The sequence below is a fragment of the Coregonus clupeaformis genome, chromosome 27 (assembly GCF_020615455.1).
Source record: "Coregonus clupeaformis isolate EN_2021a chromosome 27, ASM2061545v1, whole genome shotgun sequence".
NCBI classification, from domain to species: Eukaryota; Metazoa; Chordata; class Actinopteri; order Salmoniformes; family Salmonidae; genus Coregonus; species Coregonus clupeaformis.
The window spans coordinates 5,364,136-5,386,874 of record NC_059218.1 but is presented as its reverse complement, the minus strand read 5'-3'; the positions used below and the strand labels follow the sequence as shown (position 1 = coordinate 5,386,874).

Here is a 22,739-nt window from a genome sequence, read left to right as displayed (position 1 = left end):
AACTTGAATATGACAACTTTCGGGATGAATCAAACCACTGTATTTTAGATTTATCAATATACAGTGCATTCGGAAAGAATTCAGACCCCTTGATTTTTTCCACATTTTGTTACGTTACAGCCTTATTCTAAAATTGATTAAATAAATGTTTTCCCTCATCAATCTACACACAATACCCCATAATGACAAAGCGAAAACAGGTTTTTAGAAATATTTGCAAATGTATTACAAATAAAAAACATAAATATTTACATAAGGCTCAGACCCTTTGCTATGAGACTCAAAATTTAGCTCAGGTGCATCATGTTTCCATTGATCATCCTTGAGATGTTTCTACAACTTGATTGGAGTCCACCCGTGGTAAATTCAATTGATTGGACATGATTTGGAAAGACACACACACCTGTCTATATAAGGTCCCACAGTAGACAGTGCATGTCAGAGCAAAAACCAAGCCATGAGGTCGAAAGAATTGTCCATAGAGCTCTGAGACAGGATTGTGTCGAGGAACAGATCTGGGGAAGGGTACCAAAATATTTCTGCAGCATTGAAGGTCCCCAAGAACACAGTGGCCTCCATCATTCTTAAATGGAAGAAGTTTGTAACCACCAAGACTCATCCTAGATCTGACCGCCCGGCCAAACTGAGGTGACCAAGAACCCAAATGGTCACTCGGACAGAGCTCTAGAGTTCCTCTGTGGAGATGGGAGAACCTTCTCTGCAGCACTCCACCAATCAGGCCTTTATGGTAGAGTGGCCAGACAGAAGCCACTCCTCACTAAAAGGCACATGACGGCTTGGAGTTTGCCAAACGGCACCTAAAGGACTCTCAGACCATGAGAATCAAGATTCACTGGTCTGATGAAACCAAGATTGAATTCTTTGGCCTGAATGCCATGCGTCACATCTGGAGGAAACCTGGCACCATCCCTACAGTGAAGCATGATGGTGGCAGCATCATGCTGTGGGGATGTTTTTCAGCGGCAGGGACTGGGAGACTAGTCAGGATCGAGGGAAAGATTAATGGAGCAAAGTAGAGAGAGATCCTTGATGAAAACCTGCTCCAGAGCGCTCAGGACCTCAGACTGGGGTGAAGGTTCACCTTCCAACAGGACAATGACCCTAAGCACACAGCCAAGACAACGCAGGAGTGGCTTCGGGACAAGTCTCTGAATGTCCTTGAGTGGCCCAGCCAGAGCCCGGACTTGAATCCGATCGAACATCTCTGGAGAGACCTGAAAATAGCTTTGCAGCAACACTCCTCATCCAACCTGACAGAACTTGAGAGGATCTGCAGAGAAGAATGGGTGAAACTCCCCAAATGCAGGTGTGCCAAGCTTGTAGCATCATACCCAAGAAGAGGCAAGGCTTTAATCGCTGCCAAAGGTGCTTCAACAAAGTACTGAGTAAAGGGTCCGAATACAAATGTGATATATATATATATATATTTTTTTATACATTTGCAAAAAGTTCTAAAAACCTGTTTTTGCTTTGTCATTATGGGGTATTGTGTGTAGATTGATGAGGGAAAACATTTATTTAATCAATTTTAGAATAAGGCTGTAATGTAACAAAATGTGGAAAAAGTCAAGGGGTCTGAATACTTTCCGAATGTACTGTATTTTGTGTGTAAAGGCTCTTCAAACCCTGTATTTATATTAATGATTCATACATACTTTCCTAACCCAAAAATGTGCCTTAATAAGTATTTTTAAATCGACCAGTCGGTCCTGAAACGGAGACGAATATGCATATATTTAGTTGGCTTTCTTTCATTGATCTCTATATTCTGAACCCATTCTAGTGAGTCTGTCGACAAATGTATTGGATGAAAACTCCACAAGAAAATCTGTTGGCCAGTAAATGATAGGGTTTTCAACGGTTGAATGAAATGTATTCAGCGCGCGCAAGTGAACCACGTCTGCAAAGCCCGTTACGCACCTGCATAAGGTAAGTCTGAATACCAACTACTGAGAAGTGCGTAGGAAAGGCGTCTAAATCGGGCCCCACAGTCAGTTGAACAGTGAACACACAGCTTTAAAAAAAATACAACAATATTGTACAGGTATCAAAACGTCAAAGTTAAATTGGGGGGAGAAATCGATAGGAGTCTAATTATTATTTATTTTTTAAGAAAATAAAAACAGGTGGCAAATTTATAATATCATTTTGGTTTTCATCATTGATTCACTAACTAAACTTCAACAATTCAAAAACGATTACTTTGGATAATCAGCTAATCAATTCATAGCACTTGATTTTAAATGTTGCACCTTTTTCTTTGTTTACTTAACAAAAATGTAAGAAAAGAGGGAGAACCCATTTATCCGCGGTGGTGAATATTATATTTTCATATAATGGTTTATGTTAGTTTTGGCTTTGGTGTGGACATGTGGAAACATGAAAATAACTGCCCCTTGGTCAATCTGAAATTACAGCGCTTTAAAAGAATAGCTTTGTGTCTCTGGTCAGCGTCCCAGTTGCTAGCCTGTGTGTGTGTGTGTGTGTGTGTGTGTATATATGCGTGCATGTGTGTCCCTGGGCAGACAGCGTGCTAGTGGGAGTAACCATCCTCCCCTCTTTCTGAGTCTACCTGGTGTGGTCCTGTACCCACTGGCAGAGCCTAAGGCAGTAAGCGGGGGGGCTGACGGTGGAGAAGGCCTGCCCTGGGTGCCGCAGTCTCTTCCACCAATGCTCCAGCCTCTTCTTGAAGCTGTAGACAGTGAAGATGTCGATGATGCCCACAAAGTAGCGATGCTCCGGTCCATCAATGACGTGCAGCGGGTTTCTGAAGTTGGGCAGCAGCCGGCGGTTCTGGGCCTGGAAGTCCCGCAGTTCCATCGAATTCGTGACTGTTCCCACCGGCTGCTCAGTACAGGGTCTCCCGGAAGGGGCACTGCCCAGGTTACTTCCTCCCCCTGACTCAGCAACGCTGCAACTTCCTGTCCTGCCGTCCATCTCTGACACCAACAGGGCGGAGTCTTCCTCTGGGACCGCCCCCGGAACAGTGGGCATGCCCACATGGGTGGGGCTTGAGCAAGTGATCACTGACCTGAGAGGTTAAAGCGGAGAGGGGGGTAACCAGAGTTATTAGAGCCAACATGGCCACCTGAAAGGTTAAAGAGGAGAGGGTAACAGAGATATAAATATCTTTGCCATGAACACTTCTGTGATATCCCTCAATGGCACTGCCCATCCTATCTCTATTAAAAATAGGCAGTTCCATTTTCTTCCACTTAATGGCGCTGCCCATGTTAAAACAGGCTTTGTGGCAAGTAAAGCCTCTATCCATCTCTATGAAGGGTAACAGAGTTATTAGAGCCAGCATGTCTACCTGAGCGGTTAAAGAGGGGAGGGTAAGTGCCAAGAGTGAGGCAGCATGGCCAACCTAAAAAATATCAAAGTTGACTGATTTTAGAGTAGACAAATACTAGATAGTTGCTCTTGTGGTGGTTATGCATGTTATTGTATAGCCAAGCAGTATATTTGTGGTAACTACATGCCTGGAAGTCATTGGTTTTGTTCTGAAGAAAGACCAGGACCTGGGGAAAAGATTGATCTCGACATTACACCACTTTTGAGGCCTGAATATGTCACTAAAACATAAAGAAAGAAACTTAAACATCAAGAAAAACGGGATAAAAAATGTAAAAAATAAAATCCCACCCACTTTTTTGTGCGCATGATAAGGGTGGCGAAGGACAGGCACTGGTGCCGTTCATCCTGGTGCAGGGGCTGATGGGCCACCAGGAGGCTGTAGTCCAGCACATTGAGTCTCTGCAGGAACGACGTGTCAATCTCCACCTGCCGGAGCAGCCATGGACGATGCTGGTCTATCAAAACAAGCACATATATTGCAAAAGTGGTTAGGACTCTATGAATGTATGTACCACTTACTACTCTGTTACAGTGTTATTACCAGTGGTGACCCGTCATTCAAAGCAGCTGGGGCAGAGTTAATAAAGCCACATACAAACATGGTCTCTTTTTTGCTTTCTTGAGTAAGGCAGCTCCAAAATGCAGGTGTTTCAGCCTAGCTCAGTGCTTTCTGTGGTGGTGGGGCAGCCAGTGGAAAATACAGAGCGTAGGGTAATGTTCTCTAGTTGCGCCGTGATTGGCTCAGTGTTCTGTCACTCATTAGGACACTACGTCACCGCCAAATCTAAGGGTAGAGCTCGAACATTCAAGCCCCTTGGGTGCTGCCATTGGGTTACATTAGAAGTGCCCATCCAAGAAGGCTCAAGGTCATTGGCCACAGCTAAAATGATGTCAAACACGTAGCTTTGATTGGACTGATCATGTCAACATCATACTTTCGAAATCTTAGCTAGCAGTCATCATCATGAATCAAGTCGACGATCTACTGGCAAATCCTTTTTAATCCTTGTTATATGAAGAGAAATAATGAAGATAAATTATAGATAAAACGTATCGGTGCTCATCGGCCATTGGACATAAACATTACACAACAAGTTGGAAATCGCAAATTCAACAATGAGAGGTTTGGAAGGAATCAGCGGTTAACTGCAAGCATTGCAAAGCAATCACTAGCCTACTATTCAGTGGAGTGGCTGTGTGGTCCCAGGTCTGGGTTTAAGGGTCTCTTTTCCAAGGACAAACATTCAACATTGGCCATGCTGTCAATCCAGCATAACTTCTGCCACGCTCAAAACAACTGGAAACTTGGAACTGGGAAATCTGACTTCAGTGAGTTCAAGACAACTGGGAACTCGGGAAAAAACTAGCTCTGACTGGGAAAATAATTTTGAACAGTCATCCAACTCGGAATTGTAAATCGGGAACTCGGGCCTCTTTCTAGAGCTACGACCTGAAGATCACTGACGCCGTCATGATTCAAGCTTGTTTTTTTCAGAGTTCCCAGTTGTCTTGCAAGCGCCATAAATCCAGAGAATGCCACACTTTGATGACAAAATTTGCCCACGAAGGACCGCCGTGCCACCTTCCTGTTCAAGTGCGCACAGCACAACAAGGGGAGTCCAAAAATGTATTGTATGCTGCTGCATAAATGATGTAATATGCCAGGGAGATATGTATACTGTAGCTAAGAAAGTAATACTAAGTGTATGTTGTGTAGTAAACTGTTAGTAGCCCATGTGCCTCACCCTAATAATCTGGTCCCTTTTCCCCTCATAATTTAGCCTACTGTTCTGACTTGGTGGTGCACATGTAGCCTATAGAGAAATGTAATCATTGAATATTGTAAGAGCTTTCATTGTCTGCCTATATGCCCCCTTTATTTATCCTACGGTTCTGACTTGGTGTACAGGGAGAATACTGTAAGAACGGCCCATGTTCTGAATTCTGCCGCTGTACATTTCAAAAGTGCTGAACAAATAGTTATATTGACTACGTCCGTCCTAGCTCGCTCATTATCGTCTTAATCGAAATTACAGATTGCCTCTTATCCGCTCGTCGTCCCCTTATGCCATAGTTTGTCAGTAGAAACCACATTTGTTTAAGCAAGTCAGCCATATCTGCTATGTTTTTTAAAAGGCAGTAAATGAGGCTGAATGAACTGTTTCGCTGCCAGACAAGGCTCCGCTGATAGCCAGGTGTAGCAGTGGTAAGATGTTGGGACTGCTGTTGGGACTCTGCTGTTGGGACAGCTTTATGTAGGCCCTAACAGTTTGTGGGCACCATTTGTCACCGTTATAGTGCAATTAATGTATTGTTTAGTGTTGTGTTGTGGCTTTGCTGGCATTCATCCCCCCAAAAAATGTGGGTTTGCCCCACCAAGATTTACATGATAAAATCGCCACTGGTTATTACATGGGTTATTACAATGGATGTTACTCTGGTATAAGCGTGACCAAATTGGCCTACCTCAATTACTAAAACATAACTGTAAGGTCTTTCATTTCGTTGCAATCAGTCCTCTGGTACACATGAATAACATATCTCATGCTGTAACATACTATGACAGGATTCGTTACCCTTACCCAGAGTGATGTACTGGCCCTCGAAGTTCAAGTCCTTGAGGACAACGATAACCTGACTTCCCTCTGGGGCGGGGTCTGTCCATCGGCTCACCTCACAACCCTTGATGTCATACCTGCAACAACAGGCAACTAAGTCAGTATAACAGTGTTGCTACCACAGAGCCTGTAATACATTTCCCACTCCAGACTTTTTTGTTTTACTCTGAAACAGGCTTACCTGGCATTGATTCGATCGTCAGGGTAAAAAACACTCTGCATTACAATGAAGTACTTCTGTGAAAAAGGTAAGACAAGGCATGAACAAACTAAGTTGTAGCTAATAAACAATGATAATAATAAACAATATGGCTGTGAATAACAATCTATAATCAGTCAGTACCTTCCTCCTATGCGGAATTTTGATCCTGTGGACGCCTTGAACACAAAAAAATGTAAACTTCAGTCAATCAAATGCAAAGCTACAGTATGGTAAGAGAACTACAAACATTTTCCATAATAGTTGATGTGCCAGCAGGCTAAATTTCACACATTTGTCCACTTTGGGGTGGCAAAGACTAATGATGATTTTCATTAATGTAGAAGTGTTTAGAAACATAGTCTATTCTTATTTACAATAAAAATGACTTCAAAATGACACAATACACTATTTACCAGTCATTTATATTGAGCACAAAATAATCTGAAACACAACCAAAACAAACAGCAAATGCATTCAACAAGTTTGTAGTCACACACGCTTGATTTTATCATTGTGTGATAGGAATATGGGACCAAACACTAAACTTTTGACTACTTTAATAGACACAAGTGAATTTGTCCCAATACTTTTGGTCCCCTAAAATGGGGGGACTATGTACAAAAAGTGCTGTAATTTCTAAACGGTTCACCTGATATGGATGAAAATACCCTCAAATTAAAGCTAACAGTGTGAACTTTAATCTCATAGTCATTGTATCATTTCAAATCCAAAGTGCTGGAGTACAGAACCAAAACATCCAAAGATGCGTCACTGTCCCAATACTTTTGGAGCTCACTGTACATGTATTTAGCAAAATATTACCAGAAGTGGTAAAACTATGCCAAAAAAGCTGTCAGAATTGCTGAGTTTTGTAACCGTTTCAAATATATTATATTAAAACACTTAGAAAATGTTCTAGAAGCATTCACTATCTAATGAATGTCTATTAATTTAAATTGTATTAAATATGATTTTATAAATTGTGTTAACATCAAGAAATGTGATGTGAAACCTGCCCCGTACATTGCACCCTATATGACATCCCACAGGAATGCATTACATCTAGCAAAGGTAATCAATTTTCACAAAATGCCTTCATAATGAGTGCACCAAACTTTACATAAAGTTAGAAAATAAGTCTAAACAATGATTCCTAACTATTGCTGATTTAACCATAGGCTACACATTTTCCCAAATGTGCCAAAAACACTATTCATATGACTGTTTTGGTCAGTATTTGCATCCCTCATTTCTATATTTTATTTTCAAACAATACAAAACGTATCTATAATATTCCTAAAGGGATATTTTACTAGTTTGTAGTGATTATACTGATATGCAAAATCATGCCATAATTGTTCAATATAAAATATATGTCTTGAATCCTGTCATATACACTGCATTCCTACATAACATTCTAACAAACCATCTGATGATGAGAGAATCAACCAGAGCTGGGGTCAATTCTAATTTAAGGCAGTCAATTCAGGAAGTTACTTTAATTACAAAAAAAAAAAAAACGGACTCATTTTACATTTTAGTCATTTAGCAGACGCTCTTATCCAGAGCGACTTACAGGAGCAATTAGGGTTAAGTGCCTTGCTCAAGGTCACATCGACAGATTTTTCACCTAGTCGGCTCGGGGATTAGAACCAGCGACCTTTCGGTTACTGGCACAACACTCTTAACCACTAAGCTACCTGCCGCTCCTCAGTTTATAGAGAAGTCATTGAAAATAGCTGCTGTTTTTTCAAATGTTTAATTGTTATTTAAGTTTACTTCCTGAATTGACTGCCTACAATTTCAAATTGACCCCAGCCCTGGATTTTTTATTTTGACATTTTATTCATTTGTAGCATACACTCTTATCCAGAGCGACTTACAGCAGCAATTAGGGTTAAGTGCCTTGCTCAAGGACACATTGACAGATGACTACCTGCTGCCTATGATTTTGCCATCATTAGATCGGATGGCAAAAATTAACCAAATCCCATGGGTTATAAATGAGATCCACCCAATAGAATGTTCCATTGTTGTTTGATACAGTCATTTTCAATGAGCATGTGAGCATTCCAATTTGTCTCAACATTCCTTTATCAGCCTGTGAACCTTCTTTTGCATAGACTCACATACAACATGCTGATTACATGCAATCAGTTACTCCCCAACCCTGTCAATTAAGTTAGAGTAGCTAGCTTGTCTAACTATCTTAGCTGGCATGCTTGCTGGCAAGATTGGTATACTTTAGAAAAGCAAGCAATAACTAATGTACTGAATAACACTCACATTCCTTTAAGCTCTTTTACCCAGATTTTAGCAGTATTTAGTTTATTTTAAAAAAGAACCACCAGTCAGGATGATACGGACAGCTCAAGAGGTATGCTTAGATAAATATACTTTTTTTTGTTTTGTTTTTTACATAGAATTAAGATTATGGCAAGAAAAATATGTTTCAGGAGTTTGAAAAATGCAAAATTCTCCCCCCAGCCATTCTAACGTACTTAGTGCCCCCTTAGCTTTTTGGGGTGCATGACGCCCCTGCCAAAGTGGACACATTTTTCCGCTGGCCAATGAACTATAAGATCAGAGTCCTGTGTCTTACCTAAGAACTTGACCAGCAGTGAATGAGGATACTTCTCTAGGTGCTCCATGTAGATTCTTAGGTTGGACAGGAGGAATTGCACCTCTCTCTTGTTCTGGGTCTTTAGAAAGAACCGCTTATCGTTCCTGGAAGAGAATTAGCACAGGTAGTGAGTTATAACACACACACACACACACACACACATATATAAACTCAGCAAAAAAAGAAACGTCCCTTTTTCAGGACCCTGTCTTTCAAAGATAATTTGTACAAATCCAAATAACTTCACAGATCTTCATTGTAAAGGGTTTAAACACTGTTTCCCATGCTTGTTCAATGAACCATAAACAATTAATGAACATGCACCTGTGGAACGGTCGTTAAGACACTAACAGCTTACAGACGGTAGGCAATTAAGGTCATAGTTATGAAGACTTAGGACACTAAAGAGGCCTTTCTACTGACTCTGAAAAACACCAAAAGAAAGATGCCCAGGGTCCCTGCTCATCTGCGTGAACGTGCCTTAGGCATGCTGCAAGGAGGCATGAGGACTGCAGATGTGGCCAGGGCAATAAATTGCAATGTCCGTACTGTGAGACGCCTAAGACAGCGCTACAGGGAGACAGACAGACAGCTGATCGTCCTTGCAGTGGCAGACCACGTGTAACAACACCTGCACAGGATCGGTACATCCGAACATCACACCTGCGGGACAGGTACAGGATGGCAACAACAACTGCCCGAGTTACACCAGGAACGTACAATCCCTCCATCAGTGCTCAGATTGTCCGCAATAGGCTGAAAGAGGCTGGACTGAGGGCTTGTAGGCCTGTTGTAAGGCAGGTCCTCACCAGACATCACCGGCAACAACGTCGCCTATGGGCACAAACACACCGTCACTGGACCAGACAGGACTGGCAAAAAGTGCTCTTCACTAATCTTCGTAAATGATATCATCGGTAGGACTGGTGGAGTTATGTCGCACATGCAGCTAACAGAAACATATGGAAATGTCTGCTCTACCCAAAATTACAACCAAATAATTGCAGCCTTACCGCAAAAGTGGAAGAGGAAAGTGGAAGGGGGAGAAAGTAAGGAACTTGTCTGTCGGCCTTGCATTAAAGAACATAATTGGTTAAGGAAAACTGTGATAAATAAAAAAGTTTATCAGTTTCACTTAAGGACCAAAGGATTGACAGCCGTCCCATATAGATTGCAAAATAGTTGGGAAGAGATTTTTGACGTACCGATCCCATGGCATAGTGTTTATGAACTGACACCGGATTCAAAAATTAGAATCTTTCAATTTAAATTATTATATAAAATTCTTGCTACCAATAGAATGTTATTTATATGGGGGATACAATCTTCCCAGCTCTGCATATTTAGCTGTGAAGAGACAGAATCATTAGATCATTTGTTTTGGTTCTGTCCATTTGTAGCTTGTTTTTGGACACAGGTCCAGGAATGGCTAAAGGATTGCAATATTTACCTGGAGCTAACCTTGCAGATAGCATTACTGGGTGATCTGAAAAGTCATAGTCAATCGATCAATAATATAATAATACTTTTAGCAAAAATGTTTATTTTTAATTCACAATCTGGAGAAGCAATGAGAATAGAAAGGTTTCAAACTTTTGTAAAACATCACAGTACGGTTGAAATATATATGGCAAATAGAAATCCTATATGGATGGTGTTAAGAGATAGATGGGAGGTATTGAATGGAGTTATGTAAGCATACTGTGTCCATAATAAGTATATAGGTTGTATGTTGGGAGCTTTTGGGAAAGAGCACAGTTAGAAAGATATGGCATCTAGAAGCAAACCGGACGGACATCATGAAAATGATCGGAGAGGTTGAGAGTAGAAGAAGTTCAGGAGCAAAAAAAATTATATATATATATATATATATAATAGAATTATTGTAAAATTAACTGTGTCCATAAGGTGTAGATATGAAGTATAGACCGGACGTAGAGGCCTGGGCATTGTTGTACACTAATTTACTCCAAGTAGGGAAAGGATGGCGGGGTTGAAAAGTAATAAAGGGGAGTATATATATAAAAAACATGGGGGATTGGAAGTGATGCAGACAATTACATTGATAGAAGATACAATCTATCTGCAATATTAAGCTGATCCACCCCCAAAAAAAAAATAATAAAATAATAATAAAAATAAATAAGTGCTCTTCACTGACGAGTCATGGTTTGTCTCACCAGGGGTGATGGTCGGATTCGCGTTTATCGTCGAAGGAATGAGCGTTACACCGAGGCCTGTACTCTGGAGCGGGATCGATTTGGAGGTGGAGGGTCCGTCATGGTCTGGGGCGGTGTGTCACAGCATCATCGGACTGAGCTTGTTGTCATTGCAGGCAATCTCAACGCTGTGCATTACAGGGAAGACATCCTCCTCCCTCATGTGGTACCCTTCTTGCAGGCTCATCCTGACATGACCCTCTGTTGGATCGGAGGGTGAGGGCTAGGGCCATTCCCCCCAGAAATGTCCGGGAACTTGCAGGTGCCTTGGTGGAAGAGTGGGGTAACATCTCACAGCAAGAACTGGCAAATCTGGTGCAGTCCATGAGGAGGAGATGCACTGCAGTACTTAATGCAGCTGGTGGACACACCAGATACTGACTGTTACTTTTGATTTTGATCCCCCCTTTGTTCAGGGACACATTATTCCATTTCTGTTAGTCACATGTCTGTGGAACTTGTTCAGTTTATGTCTCAGTTGTTGAATCTTGTTGTGTTCATGTCTCAGTTGTTGAATCTTGTTGTGTTCATTCATTTACACATGTTAAGTTTGCTGAAAATAAATGCAGTTGACAGTGAGAGGACGTTTCTTTTTTTGCTGAGTTTATATGTGTGTATACACACTACCGTTCAAAAGTTTGGGGTCACTAAGAAATGTCCTTCTTTTCCATGAAAACATACATGAAATGCGTTTGAATAGAAAATATAGCAAAATGCATAGGAAATGTAGTCATTGACAAGGTTAGAAATAATGATTTTTGATAGAAATAATAATTGTGTCCTTCAAACTTTGCTTTCGTCAAAGAATCCTCCATTTGCAGCAATTACAGCCTTGCAGACCTTTGCTATTCTAGTTGTCAATTTGTTGAGGTAATCTGAGAGATTTCACCCCATGCTTCCTGAAGCACCTTCCCCAAGTTGGATTGGCTTGATGGGCACTTCTTACGTACCATACGGTCAAGCTGCTCAACAGGGTTGAGATCCGGTGACTGTGCTGGCCACTCCATTATAGACAGAATACCAGCTGACTGCTTCTTCCCTAAATAGTTATTGCATAGTTTGGAGCTGTGCTTTGGGTCATTGTCCTGTTGTAGGAGGAAATTGGCTCCAATCAAGAAGCCGTCAACATTGCAAAATGGAGTGATAGCCTTTGTTCTTCAAGATCCCTTTTACCCTGTACAAATCTCCCACTTTACCACCACCAAAGCACCCCCAGACCATCACATTGCCTCCACCATGCTTGACAGATGGCAGCATGCACTCCTCCAGCATCTTTTCATTTGGTCTGCGTCTCACAAATGTTCTTCTTTGTGATCCGAACACCTCAAACTTCGATTCGTCTGTCCATAACACATTTTCCCATTCTTCCTCTGTTCAGTGTCTGTGTTATTTTGCCCATCTTAATCTTTTATTTTTATTGGCCAGTCTGAGATATGGCTTTTTCTTTGCAACTCTGCCTACAAGGTCAGCATCCCAGAGTCGCCACTTCACTGTTGACGTTGAGACCGGTGTTTTGCGGGTACTATTTAAAGAAGCTGCCAGTTGAGGACCTGTGAGGCGTCTGTTTCTCAAACTAGACATTCTAATGTATTTGTCCTCTTGCTCAGTTGTGCACCGGGGCCTCCCACTCCTCTTTCTATTCTGGTTAGAGCCAGTTTGCGCTGTTCTGTGAAGGGAGTTGTACACAGCATTGTACGAGATCTTCAATTTCTTGGTAATTTCTCGCATGGAATAGCCTTCATTTCAGAACAAGAATAGACTGACGAGTTTCAGAAGAAAGTTATTTGTTTCTGGCCATTTTGAGCCTGTAATCGAACCCACAATTGCTGATGCTCCAGATACTCAACTAGTCTCAAGAAGGCCAGTTTTATTGCTTCTTTAAACAGTTTTCAGCTGTGCTAACATAATTGCAAAAGGGTTTTCTAATGATCAATTAGCCTTTTAAAATGATAAACTTGGATTAGCAAACACAACGTGCCATTGGAACACAGGACTGATGGTTGCTGATAATGGGCCTCTGTACACCTATATAGATATTCCATTAAATATCAGCCGTTTCCAGCTACAATAGCCATTTACAACATTATCAATGTCTACACTGTATTTCTGCTCAATTTTATGTTATTTTAATGGACTAAAAAATTGCTTTTCTTTCGAAAACAAGGACATTTCTAAGTGACCCCAAACCTTTGAACAGTAGTGTGTGTATGTATGTATGTATGTATATATATATATGTGTGTGTGTGACCTTAAAGTGTGAAGTGCCTAGTGTGTTTTGTTTGTATTGTGTTTGAGCATATACTTTGGCCAGATAGGAGTAACAAAGTAGCTTTTCTATATTTGCACTATATGTGTGAGAGAGATATACTCTAATAGCAAAGGGAAAGAAAGAGAAGAGTAGAATATGCTTACGCACGTGAGAAAGAAGTCGGCCTTGCTTTTGGAGTTGCTGATGAACTGCAGGTAGGATCCGTCAGAGGAGAGAGAGTGCTGATACTCCTTTTCTGTCATCCCCAGGGAGCGACGCAAGCTGGCAAACACAGGCCCTGCAAACGTCTCCATTCTAAAGTCCTTCAGTGACAGAGGGGGAGAGAAAGAGAAAGTTCTTATGAGTTAAAATCATATTGGTATCAGCAAACAGTAATGGAAGTAAGGTTGTGTGATTTAGGTAAGAAACAACAAAGGTCCAACAATAGATCCTTGAAGATCTCCACAAGATATCTTGGCCGTATTAAAATTGTTGTTCAATATTTTGTTTATCAATAGATTATTGTGTTTCTATGTCTGTCCTGTCTTAGTATAGGCTCTGTGATTAAATAGGCTTATGATGTTGCGCTGCTATCGCACAGCAGTACTGTAGCCAACGAATATGGTCAAATATTTTACATAAGCTACCGGTCAATTTACTGTATTGGCAGAATGTTTTATTTTTTAAAGGTAATTTATGCTGTATTTGGCAAAGGAATGTGACAGTTTCTGAAAGAGGAAACAATGAAAAATTGTTGTGGACCTGTCAGCAGAATAGTTGAATTCAACAATGCTTTGCATTGACTTTTCCTCCCCAACCTTAATATGCTGGACTGCCCATGAATTCTGAAACATTGTCTAGGCTACTCAAATCAAATTGAAATTACAGTAGGCTACATACAGTAGTAGCATACATACAGTGCCTTCGAAAAGTATTCAGATCCATTGACTTCTTCCACATTTTGTTACGTTACAGTCTTACTCTAAAATATATTAAATTAACTGTTTTCCTCATCAATCTACACACAATACCCCATAATGACAAAGCGAAAAACAGGTTTTTAGAAATGTTAGCAAATTTATTAAAAATAAAAAACAGAAATACCTCAGCTGCATCCTGTTTCCATTGATAATCCTTGAGATGTTTCTACAACTTAATTGGAGTCCACCTGTGGTCAATTCAATTGCTTGGACATGATTTGGAAAGGCACACACCTGTCTATATAAGGTCCCACAGTTGACAGTGCATGTCAGAGCAAAAAAAGCCATGAGTTCGAAGGAATTGTCCGTAGAGCTCCGAGACAGGATTGTGTCGAGGCACAGATCTGGGGAAGGCTACCAAAAAAGGTATGCAGTATTGAAGGTCCCCAGGAACACAATGGCCTCCAGCATTCTTAAATGGAAGAAGTTTGGAACCACCAAGACTCTTCCTAGAGCTGGCCGCCTGGCCAAACTGAGCAATCGGGGGAGAAGGAGGTGACCTGATGGTCACTCTGACAGAGCTCCAGAGTTCCTCTGTGGAGATGGGAGAACCTTCCAGAAGGACAACCATCTCTGTAGCACTCCACCAATCAGGCCTTTATGGTAGAGTGGCCAGACACATGACAGCCCGCTTGGAGTTTGCCAAAAGAAACCTGAAGACTCAGACCATGAGAAACAAGATTCTCTGGTCTGATGAAACCAATATTAACTCTTTGGCCTGAATGCCAAGTGTCCCGTCTGGAGGAAATCTGGCCCCATCCCTATGGTGAAGCATGGTGGTGGCAGCATCATGCTGTGGGGATGTTTTACAGCGGCAGGGACTGGGAGACTAGTCAGGATCGAGGGAAAGATGAACGGAGAAAAGTACAGAGAGATTCTTGATGAAAACCTGCTCCAGAGCGCTCAGGACAACAACAGTAAGCACATAGCAAATAGCTGTGCAGCGACGCTCCCCATCCAACCTGACAGAGCTTGAGAGGATCTGCAGAAAAGAATGGGAGAAACTCAACAAATACAGGTGTGCCAAGCTTGTAGCGTCATACTCAAGAAGACTCAAGGCTGTGATCGCTGCCAAAGGTGCTTCAACAAAGTATTCAGTAAAGGGTCTGAATACTTATAGTTGAAGTCGGAAGTTTACATACACCTTAGCCAAATACATTTAAACTCAGTTTTTCACAATTCCTGACATTTAATCCTAGTAAAAAAATCCCTGTCTTAGGTCAGTTAGGATCACCACTTTATTTTAAAGAATGTGAAATGTCAGAATTATAGTAGAGAGAATGATTTATTTCAGCTTTTATTTCTTTCATCACATTCCCAGTGGGTCAGATGTTTACATACACTCAATTAGTATTTGGTAGCATTGCCTTTAAATTGTTTAACTTGGGTCAAACTTTTCGGGTAGCCTTCCACAAGCTTCCCACAATAAGTTGGGTGAATTTTGGCCCATTCCTCCTGACAGAGCTGGTGTAACTAAGTCAGGTTTGTTGGCCTCCGTGCTCGCACATGCTTTTTCAGTTCTGCCCACACATTTTCTATAGGATTGAGGTCAGGGCTTTGTGATGGCCACTCCAATACCTTGACTTTGTTGTCTTTAAGCCATTTTGCCACAACTTTGCAAGTTTGCTTGGGGTCATTGTCCATTTGGAAGACCCATTTGCGACCAAGCTTTAACTTCCTGGCTGATGTCTTTAGATGGTGCTTCAGTAAATTCACATAATTTTCCTTCCTCATGATGCCATCTATTTTGTGAAATGCACCAGTCCCTCCTGCAGCAAAGCACCCCCACAGCATGATGCTGCCACCCCCGTGCTTCACGGTTGGGATGGTGTTCTTCGGCTTGCAAGCGGCCCCCTTTTTCCTCCAAACATAACGATGGTCATTATGGCAAAACAGTTAAATTTTTGTTTCATCATTTATATTTACATTTACATCATTTAGCAGACGCTCTTATCCAGAACGACTTACAAATTGGTGCATTCAACTTATGATAGCCAGTGGGACAACCACTTTTTTATTTTTTTATGGGGGATGGGGAAAGAAGGATTACTTTATACTATTCCAGGTATTCCTTAAAGAGGTAGGGTTTCAAGTGTCTCCGGAAGGTGGTCAGTGACTCCGCTGTCCTGGCGTCGTGGGGGAGCTTGTTCCACCATTGGGGTGCCAGAGCAGCGAATAGCTTTGACAAGAGGACATTTCTCCAACAAGTTCGATCTTTGTCCCCATGTGCAGTTGCAAACCGTAGTCTGGCTTTTTTATGGCGGTTTTGCAGCAGTGGCTTCTTCCTTGCTGAACGGCCTTTCAGATTATGTCGATATAGGACTCATTTTACTGTGGATATAGATACTTTTGTACCTGTTTCCTCCAGCATCTTCACAAGGTCCTTTGCTGTTGTTCTGGGATTGGTTTGCAAGGATGAACCAGACTTGTGGAGGTCTACAATTTTTTTTCGGAGGTCTTGGCTGATTTCTTCAGATTTTCCCATGATGTCAAGCAAAGAGGCACTGAGTTTGAAGGTAGGCCTTGAAATACATCCACAGGTACACCTCCAATTGACTCAAGTGATGTCAATTAGCCTGTCAGAAGCTTCTAAAGCCATGACATCATTTTCTGGAATTTTCCAAGCTGTTTAAAGGCACAGTCAACTTAGTGAATGTAAACTTCTGACCCACTGGAATTGTGATACAGTGAATTACAAGTGAAATAATCTGTCTGTAAACAATTGTTGGAAAAATTACTTGTGTCATGCACAAAGTAGATGTCCTAACCGACTTGACAAAACTATAGTTTGTTAACAACTTAAATGTAAATGTAAATGTAAATGTTAACAAGAAATGTGTGGAGTGTTTGAAAAACGAGTTTTAATGACTCCAACCTAAGTGTATGTACATTTCCGACTTCAACTGTATGTAAATGTGATATTTCTAAAAACCTGTCTTTGCTTTGTCGTTATGGGGTATTGTGTGTAGATTTATGAGAGGGAAAAAACAATTTAATCCATTTTAGAATAAGGCTGTAACGTAACAAAATGTGGAAAGAGTCAAGGGGTCTGAATACTTTCCGAATGCACTGTACTTCATAGTAAAATATGAACTGTCTTGATGTTCACCAGTTACATTCATCTGTAGGATTAACTGTGCTGCCTATGAGATCACATACAGCAAAACTGGAAATAGGCCTAGATAGCCTATATCTACATAGGTCCAATTAAATGCGATGCGCATGGTCATTTATTGTATGGCTACTTCAAGAATATGAACCCATCACGGCCAGAAAACGTGAGGAATCTATTCTGTAATGGTTATGAAAATAAAATAAATAGGAAATAGATTCCTATGTCTAATTATTTTAGATTCCAAAAATAAAACACTTGATTTGCGCTCTTCTCACTAACGGCAAATGGATGCATCTTATTATGAATATGTTTCTATGAATAAGGATGTCATATCCCCCATTTGAACAAAATACTTAGGCCGACTTGCAATACAATACTTCAACCAATAGAAGATGTGCGTATGCATGGTCTAAAGTTTGCGTGGAGTCAAGTTCAGTTTTTATAAATGCCAACTTTTGCGGGAAAACTGGCGCACGCGCATTTTGGGGTATATTTTGTACGTACGCATGGTTTATAAATGAGGCCCCATGTCACTATAAGGAAATAACTTGCTTGTTCACATCTTTTTGAAGACTGAAATTGTGAGATATGAATTTCCCGATTTGTACCTTTGGCGTTGGAACTGTATTACATTTTTAAAAATCAACATACCTTATGTATTTGAGTGACTTCCAATCTGTAGTCATCTTCCGACAATTCATCCTATGATAAAAGAAGAAAAGGAATAATGGCTACCTGTAAAATATACTAACTATGCAGTTATCTTTTGAGAAGGATTTGGTCTTAAAATCACTGTGAATCAAATACACTGAGTGTACAAAACATTAGGAACACCTTCTTAATATTGAGTTGCACCCCCTTTTGCCCTCAGAACAGCCTCAATTTGTCGGGGCATGGACTCTACAAGGTGTCGAAAGCGTTCCACAGGGATGCTGGCCTATGTTGACGCCAATGCTTCCCACAGTTGTGTCAAGTTGGCTGGATGTCCTTTGGGTGGTGGACCATTCTTGATACACACGGGAAACTGTTAAGGGTGAAAAACCCCAATGACCATTTACAGCAATGACAGTCCACCAATAACAAAAAATACAGATCCCTTTTCTGTTGAACTCACCTCAACGTTTCATGAAATCTAAACATGGCACCTCAGCCCAAAGTAGGCTAACATGCTACAAGAGGTGGATCAACAAGAAGTGTGTATGTGTGTAAGGGAATATGTGAGTAAGAGACAACCATGTATCACACTGCTGAGTCAGCAGGCTCCGTTTCCATGGGACTGTGTGTGTGTGTGTGTGTGTGTGTGTGTGTGAATAACTCCCTTGTGACCTCTTATTCACCACCATAGGATCCGGCAGAGTAACCAAATGCCAATGGACAAATGGTTGCTGCAAATTAGATCATGAATACACCTAAATAAAATAAAATGTCCTTGGAATATGAAGTTAACAGTGTTCCTGTAATTATCCACAATCCAAACCACTACGTCCCACTTGGCTCTAATAGAAGCCTTTGTTCTGTAGGGACAACAATGGGGTTTGTCAGCAACCCCAGATGGCCTAGGGAACATTGGGGAACATCTAGCGCTGTAGGCAGAAGGGTAAACAAAGAGCAAGCTACTAATAGCCATCTCCCATAGCTCGGCCAAATACTCCATTACAAACTGGAAACGTACCCCCTTTCCCTCTGCCCTTGATGCGGATGACTTTTACGGATCTGAGGGCACCAGATAGGAGTAAGCAATATGGTAACGCCTCAACACCTTCTCAGATCCACAAGGGCAAGTCATCAAGGGCAGATAGAAGGGAGCAGGTTTTCCGTTTGAAATCCAAAGACTCCTCAAAGATGTAAAGTCTAAATGTGGCATACGTCTTAAACAAAATAATTGTTGCAGAGATCGTTTGACATTGTAACTAGTAGGCTAACCAGTGGCAAACAAATGATGATGACAAAAGAGGTTAGAATCCAGCCTTAGTCTGGGCCATTATGGCATGCAACAGAAAACGAAAACAAGTGTTTCTTATTGGACAACTTCAGGTGGTCCCTTCCTGTTTCAGTCAGTTTTCTTCTGTTTGGTGCCTAATAAACATGACCCTATGTTATTCTGTCAGGGGCCTTTAGCCTTGAGTAATTACAGGTGGATGGAACATGGCTCTCTCTGATGAGCTCCTTTTGTTCATGCTTCAGCCCCACTCTTCTTGACCTTCTCATGGCCCTCTTGGGGAAATCGATGGGTGATGCAAATTAAGGTGGAATTGAGAGGCATCAGCCACCACGGTAAATGAAACCAGTTTGCAACCCATGATTTTAAATGCTGGCAATGGCACATGATAGATGTATACATTTTTGTTTGTTTGGTCCATTCAATTAGCTTTAGACCACTATGTGATTGCACAAGCTGAAGATACTGCTCAGTTCAAACTTCCTATCCCTTGTAGAACATTCCTGCTCTATGAGGTGTTTGAACCGGGTCTACCCTTGTGCAAGTTTGTACAGTACCTGTTATTTCCATGGGGCATTAAACACAGAGGGATTAACCAAAAACAAACAAAGGAGGTGTAAAGGAAGAGAGTCTCGTGTTATACATTTGTTTTGAGTGTTTTATCTCCTACTGAAAAAACAGGTGTGAACTTTTAACACGATGCAAATATGCTTAGTAAAATGCAACGCATATTTACTTGGACCACATTAAATGACCTGTGGGTGCTCACCGGTGGTGGGTTGTCGATGGTGTTCTGCACGGCTGCAGAGAGGCCTTCCTTCATCATAGAGGTGAGGCTGTAGAACTTGTGCTGCTGGTCGATCTCAAACAGGCCCAGTAGCTTCCACTGCTGCCTGAGGCCCCCCCACATCTTCCTCTTCACCGTACCAGTCCTCTGCGTTTCCCCTGCCGGACCCCCAGACATCTCCATCTGGGGTGGGGATGACACACACACACACAAATGAGTGCTCAAGCTCCAGCACTTGCAACCATCTCTGCAAAATGCCACATCACTAATAGGGCTTTTTCCCCCATTCCAATTGAATGCCATAACAAAGTACATACAACTACACCGGTAAGACCATGTAGGTTAGTCTTCCTATAGATTAGCATTCATGGTAACTCGTTGCTGGGCAAACCAGAGGCTGACAATAACAGTCGTGTCTTACCTAGACAGACCTGAGCTGCCTATGGCATGCAGAAAGTGACCACGGCTAAAAATGTCCAATGGCTCTATAGGCCTCAGAGATTGGAACGTTTTTATTGGCCTGATATTAATTGACAATGGAACCAAACCAGCGACATCCATTTGACACCAGCAGCCTTTCCTAGTTTTGGAACAAGCAGGTGGGGGATAACTAAGGACTGTATAGGCTAGTCTCTCACTCTTTCCTTCTCCCACATATGACCCACCAGTGATCATGGATCAACCCATAGAGATCCTATTAAATTAATTAGTATTCTAATTCCTAATTCTATGGATCAACCAGCTGTGTCAATGACAACAAGCAGAAGAGAGGAACAAGTATTTTCAAGTCCCTAGGGCCTAGATGTTGCTGTTGCTCTTAATGCACCACTACAAGCCCTTCATTCTCTATTCAAGGGGCTGTAACTAAGGGGGTCATTGTTTTGGAGAATATCTATTAGCAAAATAACAGTTTCAATAGTAGTTTTATGTTAAATCATGATGAATCAAGGATAAACCATTGATAAAAAAAATAGGTTGTTTATATCAACATGTCAGAATCTTTGAATGAGGACTCCAATTTGAGTATCTGCACTGCTCCATATTGACCGACTGACCAGTGGAACCGACTTGACACCACACCCGCAGCATAATAAAGTAGGGCCTCTTTTACCATATAGGGTATACAATAAAATATAGGCTATAGAACAGGCAATACAATAAAAAATAGGCTACAGAAGGTTATTGAATGCGCATAACGGTAATATTGCCAACAATTCTGAAAACAATATTGGGCGGATGGTTTGAATATAATGCTACGCCTGCTGACTAAATTAAACTTTTCACACACAAATCGGATACATCTGTCGCCTATTCGGTGCCTTGTCATTTTGATTGCGCCCATGGAATATAAATTCTGACGGCAAATTTACAACGCGTAAAGGAACTACAGCAAGCTACACACATTTGGTCAAAAACATATCCTAACAAAACAAGCAATATCCAAATAATATTTGCGTCAACATTAGTAGGCTAATATAGACCAGAATATGAAGATACTTGCCTCAGTTTGGCTCATCGATGCCGCTAATTCAGGCCCTCCCGTGTCTGCCATATAGTTCCCGAGATCAGCGCATTCCTCCGATTGACGTTGAAATCCGTTCTTTCAATAAATGCGTGCAAGCGGTGATGTAGTGACACTGCGCGAAACCCCCAACATGCTGCACCAGAAGTCTCTTCTTTCCACAAAGCATGTTTGTAGATGAAAACACTCGGGCGCACAGTATACACTCAAAAGCCATTTAGACTATGAGGAATTGTTTGATATGATCAATGATGACCTGGATACACAATTCAAATGGATTATTTGAATCAATTCATATTGATTATGGACCATATTCTAAACATTCCATACCAGAATTATCAATATAAACATTTATTTCGTGACAACAAATAACCCTTAGCCTATACACCTTCTACATTTTTAGACCATGTTTTTCTCAACAGACTTTAGAAAATGGGCTATCATAGCAGAAGCTGAGCATGCTATACTGAACAAAAATATAAACGCAACATGTAAAGTGTTGGTCCCATGTTTCATGAGCTGAAATAAAAGATCCCAGAAATGTTCCATACACACAAAAATCGTATTTATCTCAATTTGTGCACAGATTTGTTTACATCCCTGTAAGTGAGCATTTATCATTTGCCAAGATAATCCATCCACCTGAAAGATGTGGCATATCAAGAAGCTGATTAAACAGCATGATTATTACACAGGTGCACCTTGTGCTGGGGACAATAAAAGGCCACTCCGGCACTATCAGAATGGCGCGCCGAAGGAGATGGCTGACGTTTTACGGCCCCCTAACCAATTGTGCTATTATGTGTGTTTTTTTGCATTACTTGTAATTTATTCTGTACATAATGTTTCTGCCACAGTCTCTTATGACCAAAAAGAGCTTCTGGATATCAGGACAGCGATTACTCACCTCGTATTGGCCGAAGAGTTTTTCTTCAATGAGTCAGGCACGAAGGATATTATACAGACACCCGACAAGGCCCAAATCCCTGTCATTCGCATGAGAAAGAGACGGAGATATCATGGACGTAGGTCGGGGTGCCTTGTAAGGATCCGATGGCGAGCGAGTAAACTGCATCAGTCCTATTAGCCAACGTACAATCATTGGAAA

General features: G+C 41.3%; 1 protein-coding gene across 1 annotated transcript; it reads right to left on the bottom strand.

Moving 5' to 3' along the window:
• Positions 1-1,628: 1,628 nt before the first annotated feature.
• On the bottom strand, positions 1,629-21,838 carry LOC121541103 (phosphatidylinositol 4-phosphate 5-kinase-like protein 1). Its single transcript, XM_041850086.1, has 10 exons — positions 21,611-21,838; positions 20,092-20,292; positions 18,035-18,085; positions 13,457-13,611; positions 8,801-8,925; positions 6,340-6,374; positions 6,178-6,233; positions 5,961-6,073; positions 3,671-3,833; positions 1,629-3,052 (listed from the first exon to the last, which is right to left on the bottom strand). The coding sequence occupies exons 1-10, from the start codon at positions 21,659-21,661 to the stop codon at positions 2,590-2,592; spliced, it is 1,413 nt and encodes a 470-aa protein (XP_041706020.1). The 5' UTR covers positions 21,662-21,838; the 3' UTR covers positions 1,629-2,589.
• Between the last annotated feature and the right edge of the window lie 901 nt (positions 21,839-22,739).

Coding starts and splice junctions, on each gene's coding strand:
- LOC121541103 (XM_041850086.1), bottom strand. CDS start 21,661: ATGGCAGACACGGGAGGGCCTGAATTAGCGGCATCGATGAGCCAAACT. Junction 8,926..13,456: donor AAGGCCGACTTCTTTCTCAC/GTGCGTAAGCAT, acceptor ATTCTCTTCCAG/GAACGATAAGCGGTTCTTTC. Junction 3,834..5,960: donor GGGCCAGTACATCACTCTGG/GTAAGGGTAACG, acceptor TTGTTTTGATAG/ACCAGCATCGTCCATGGCTG.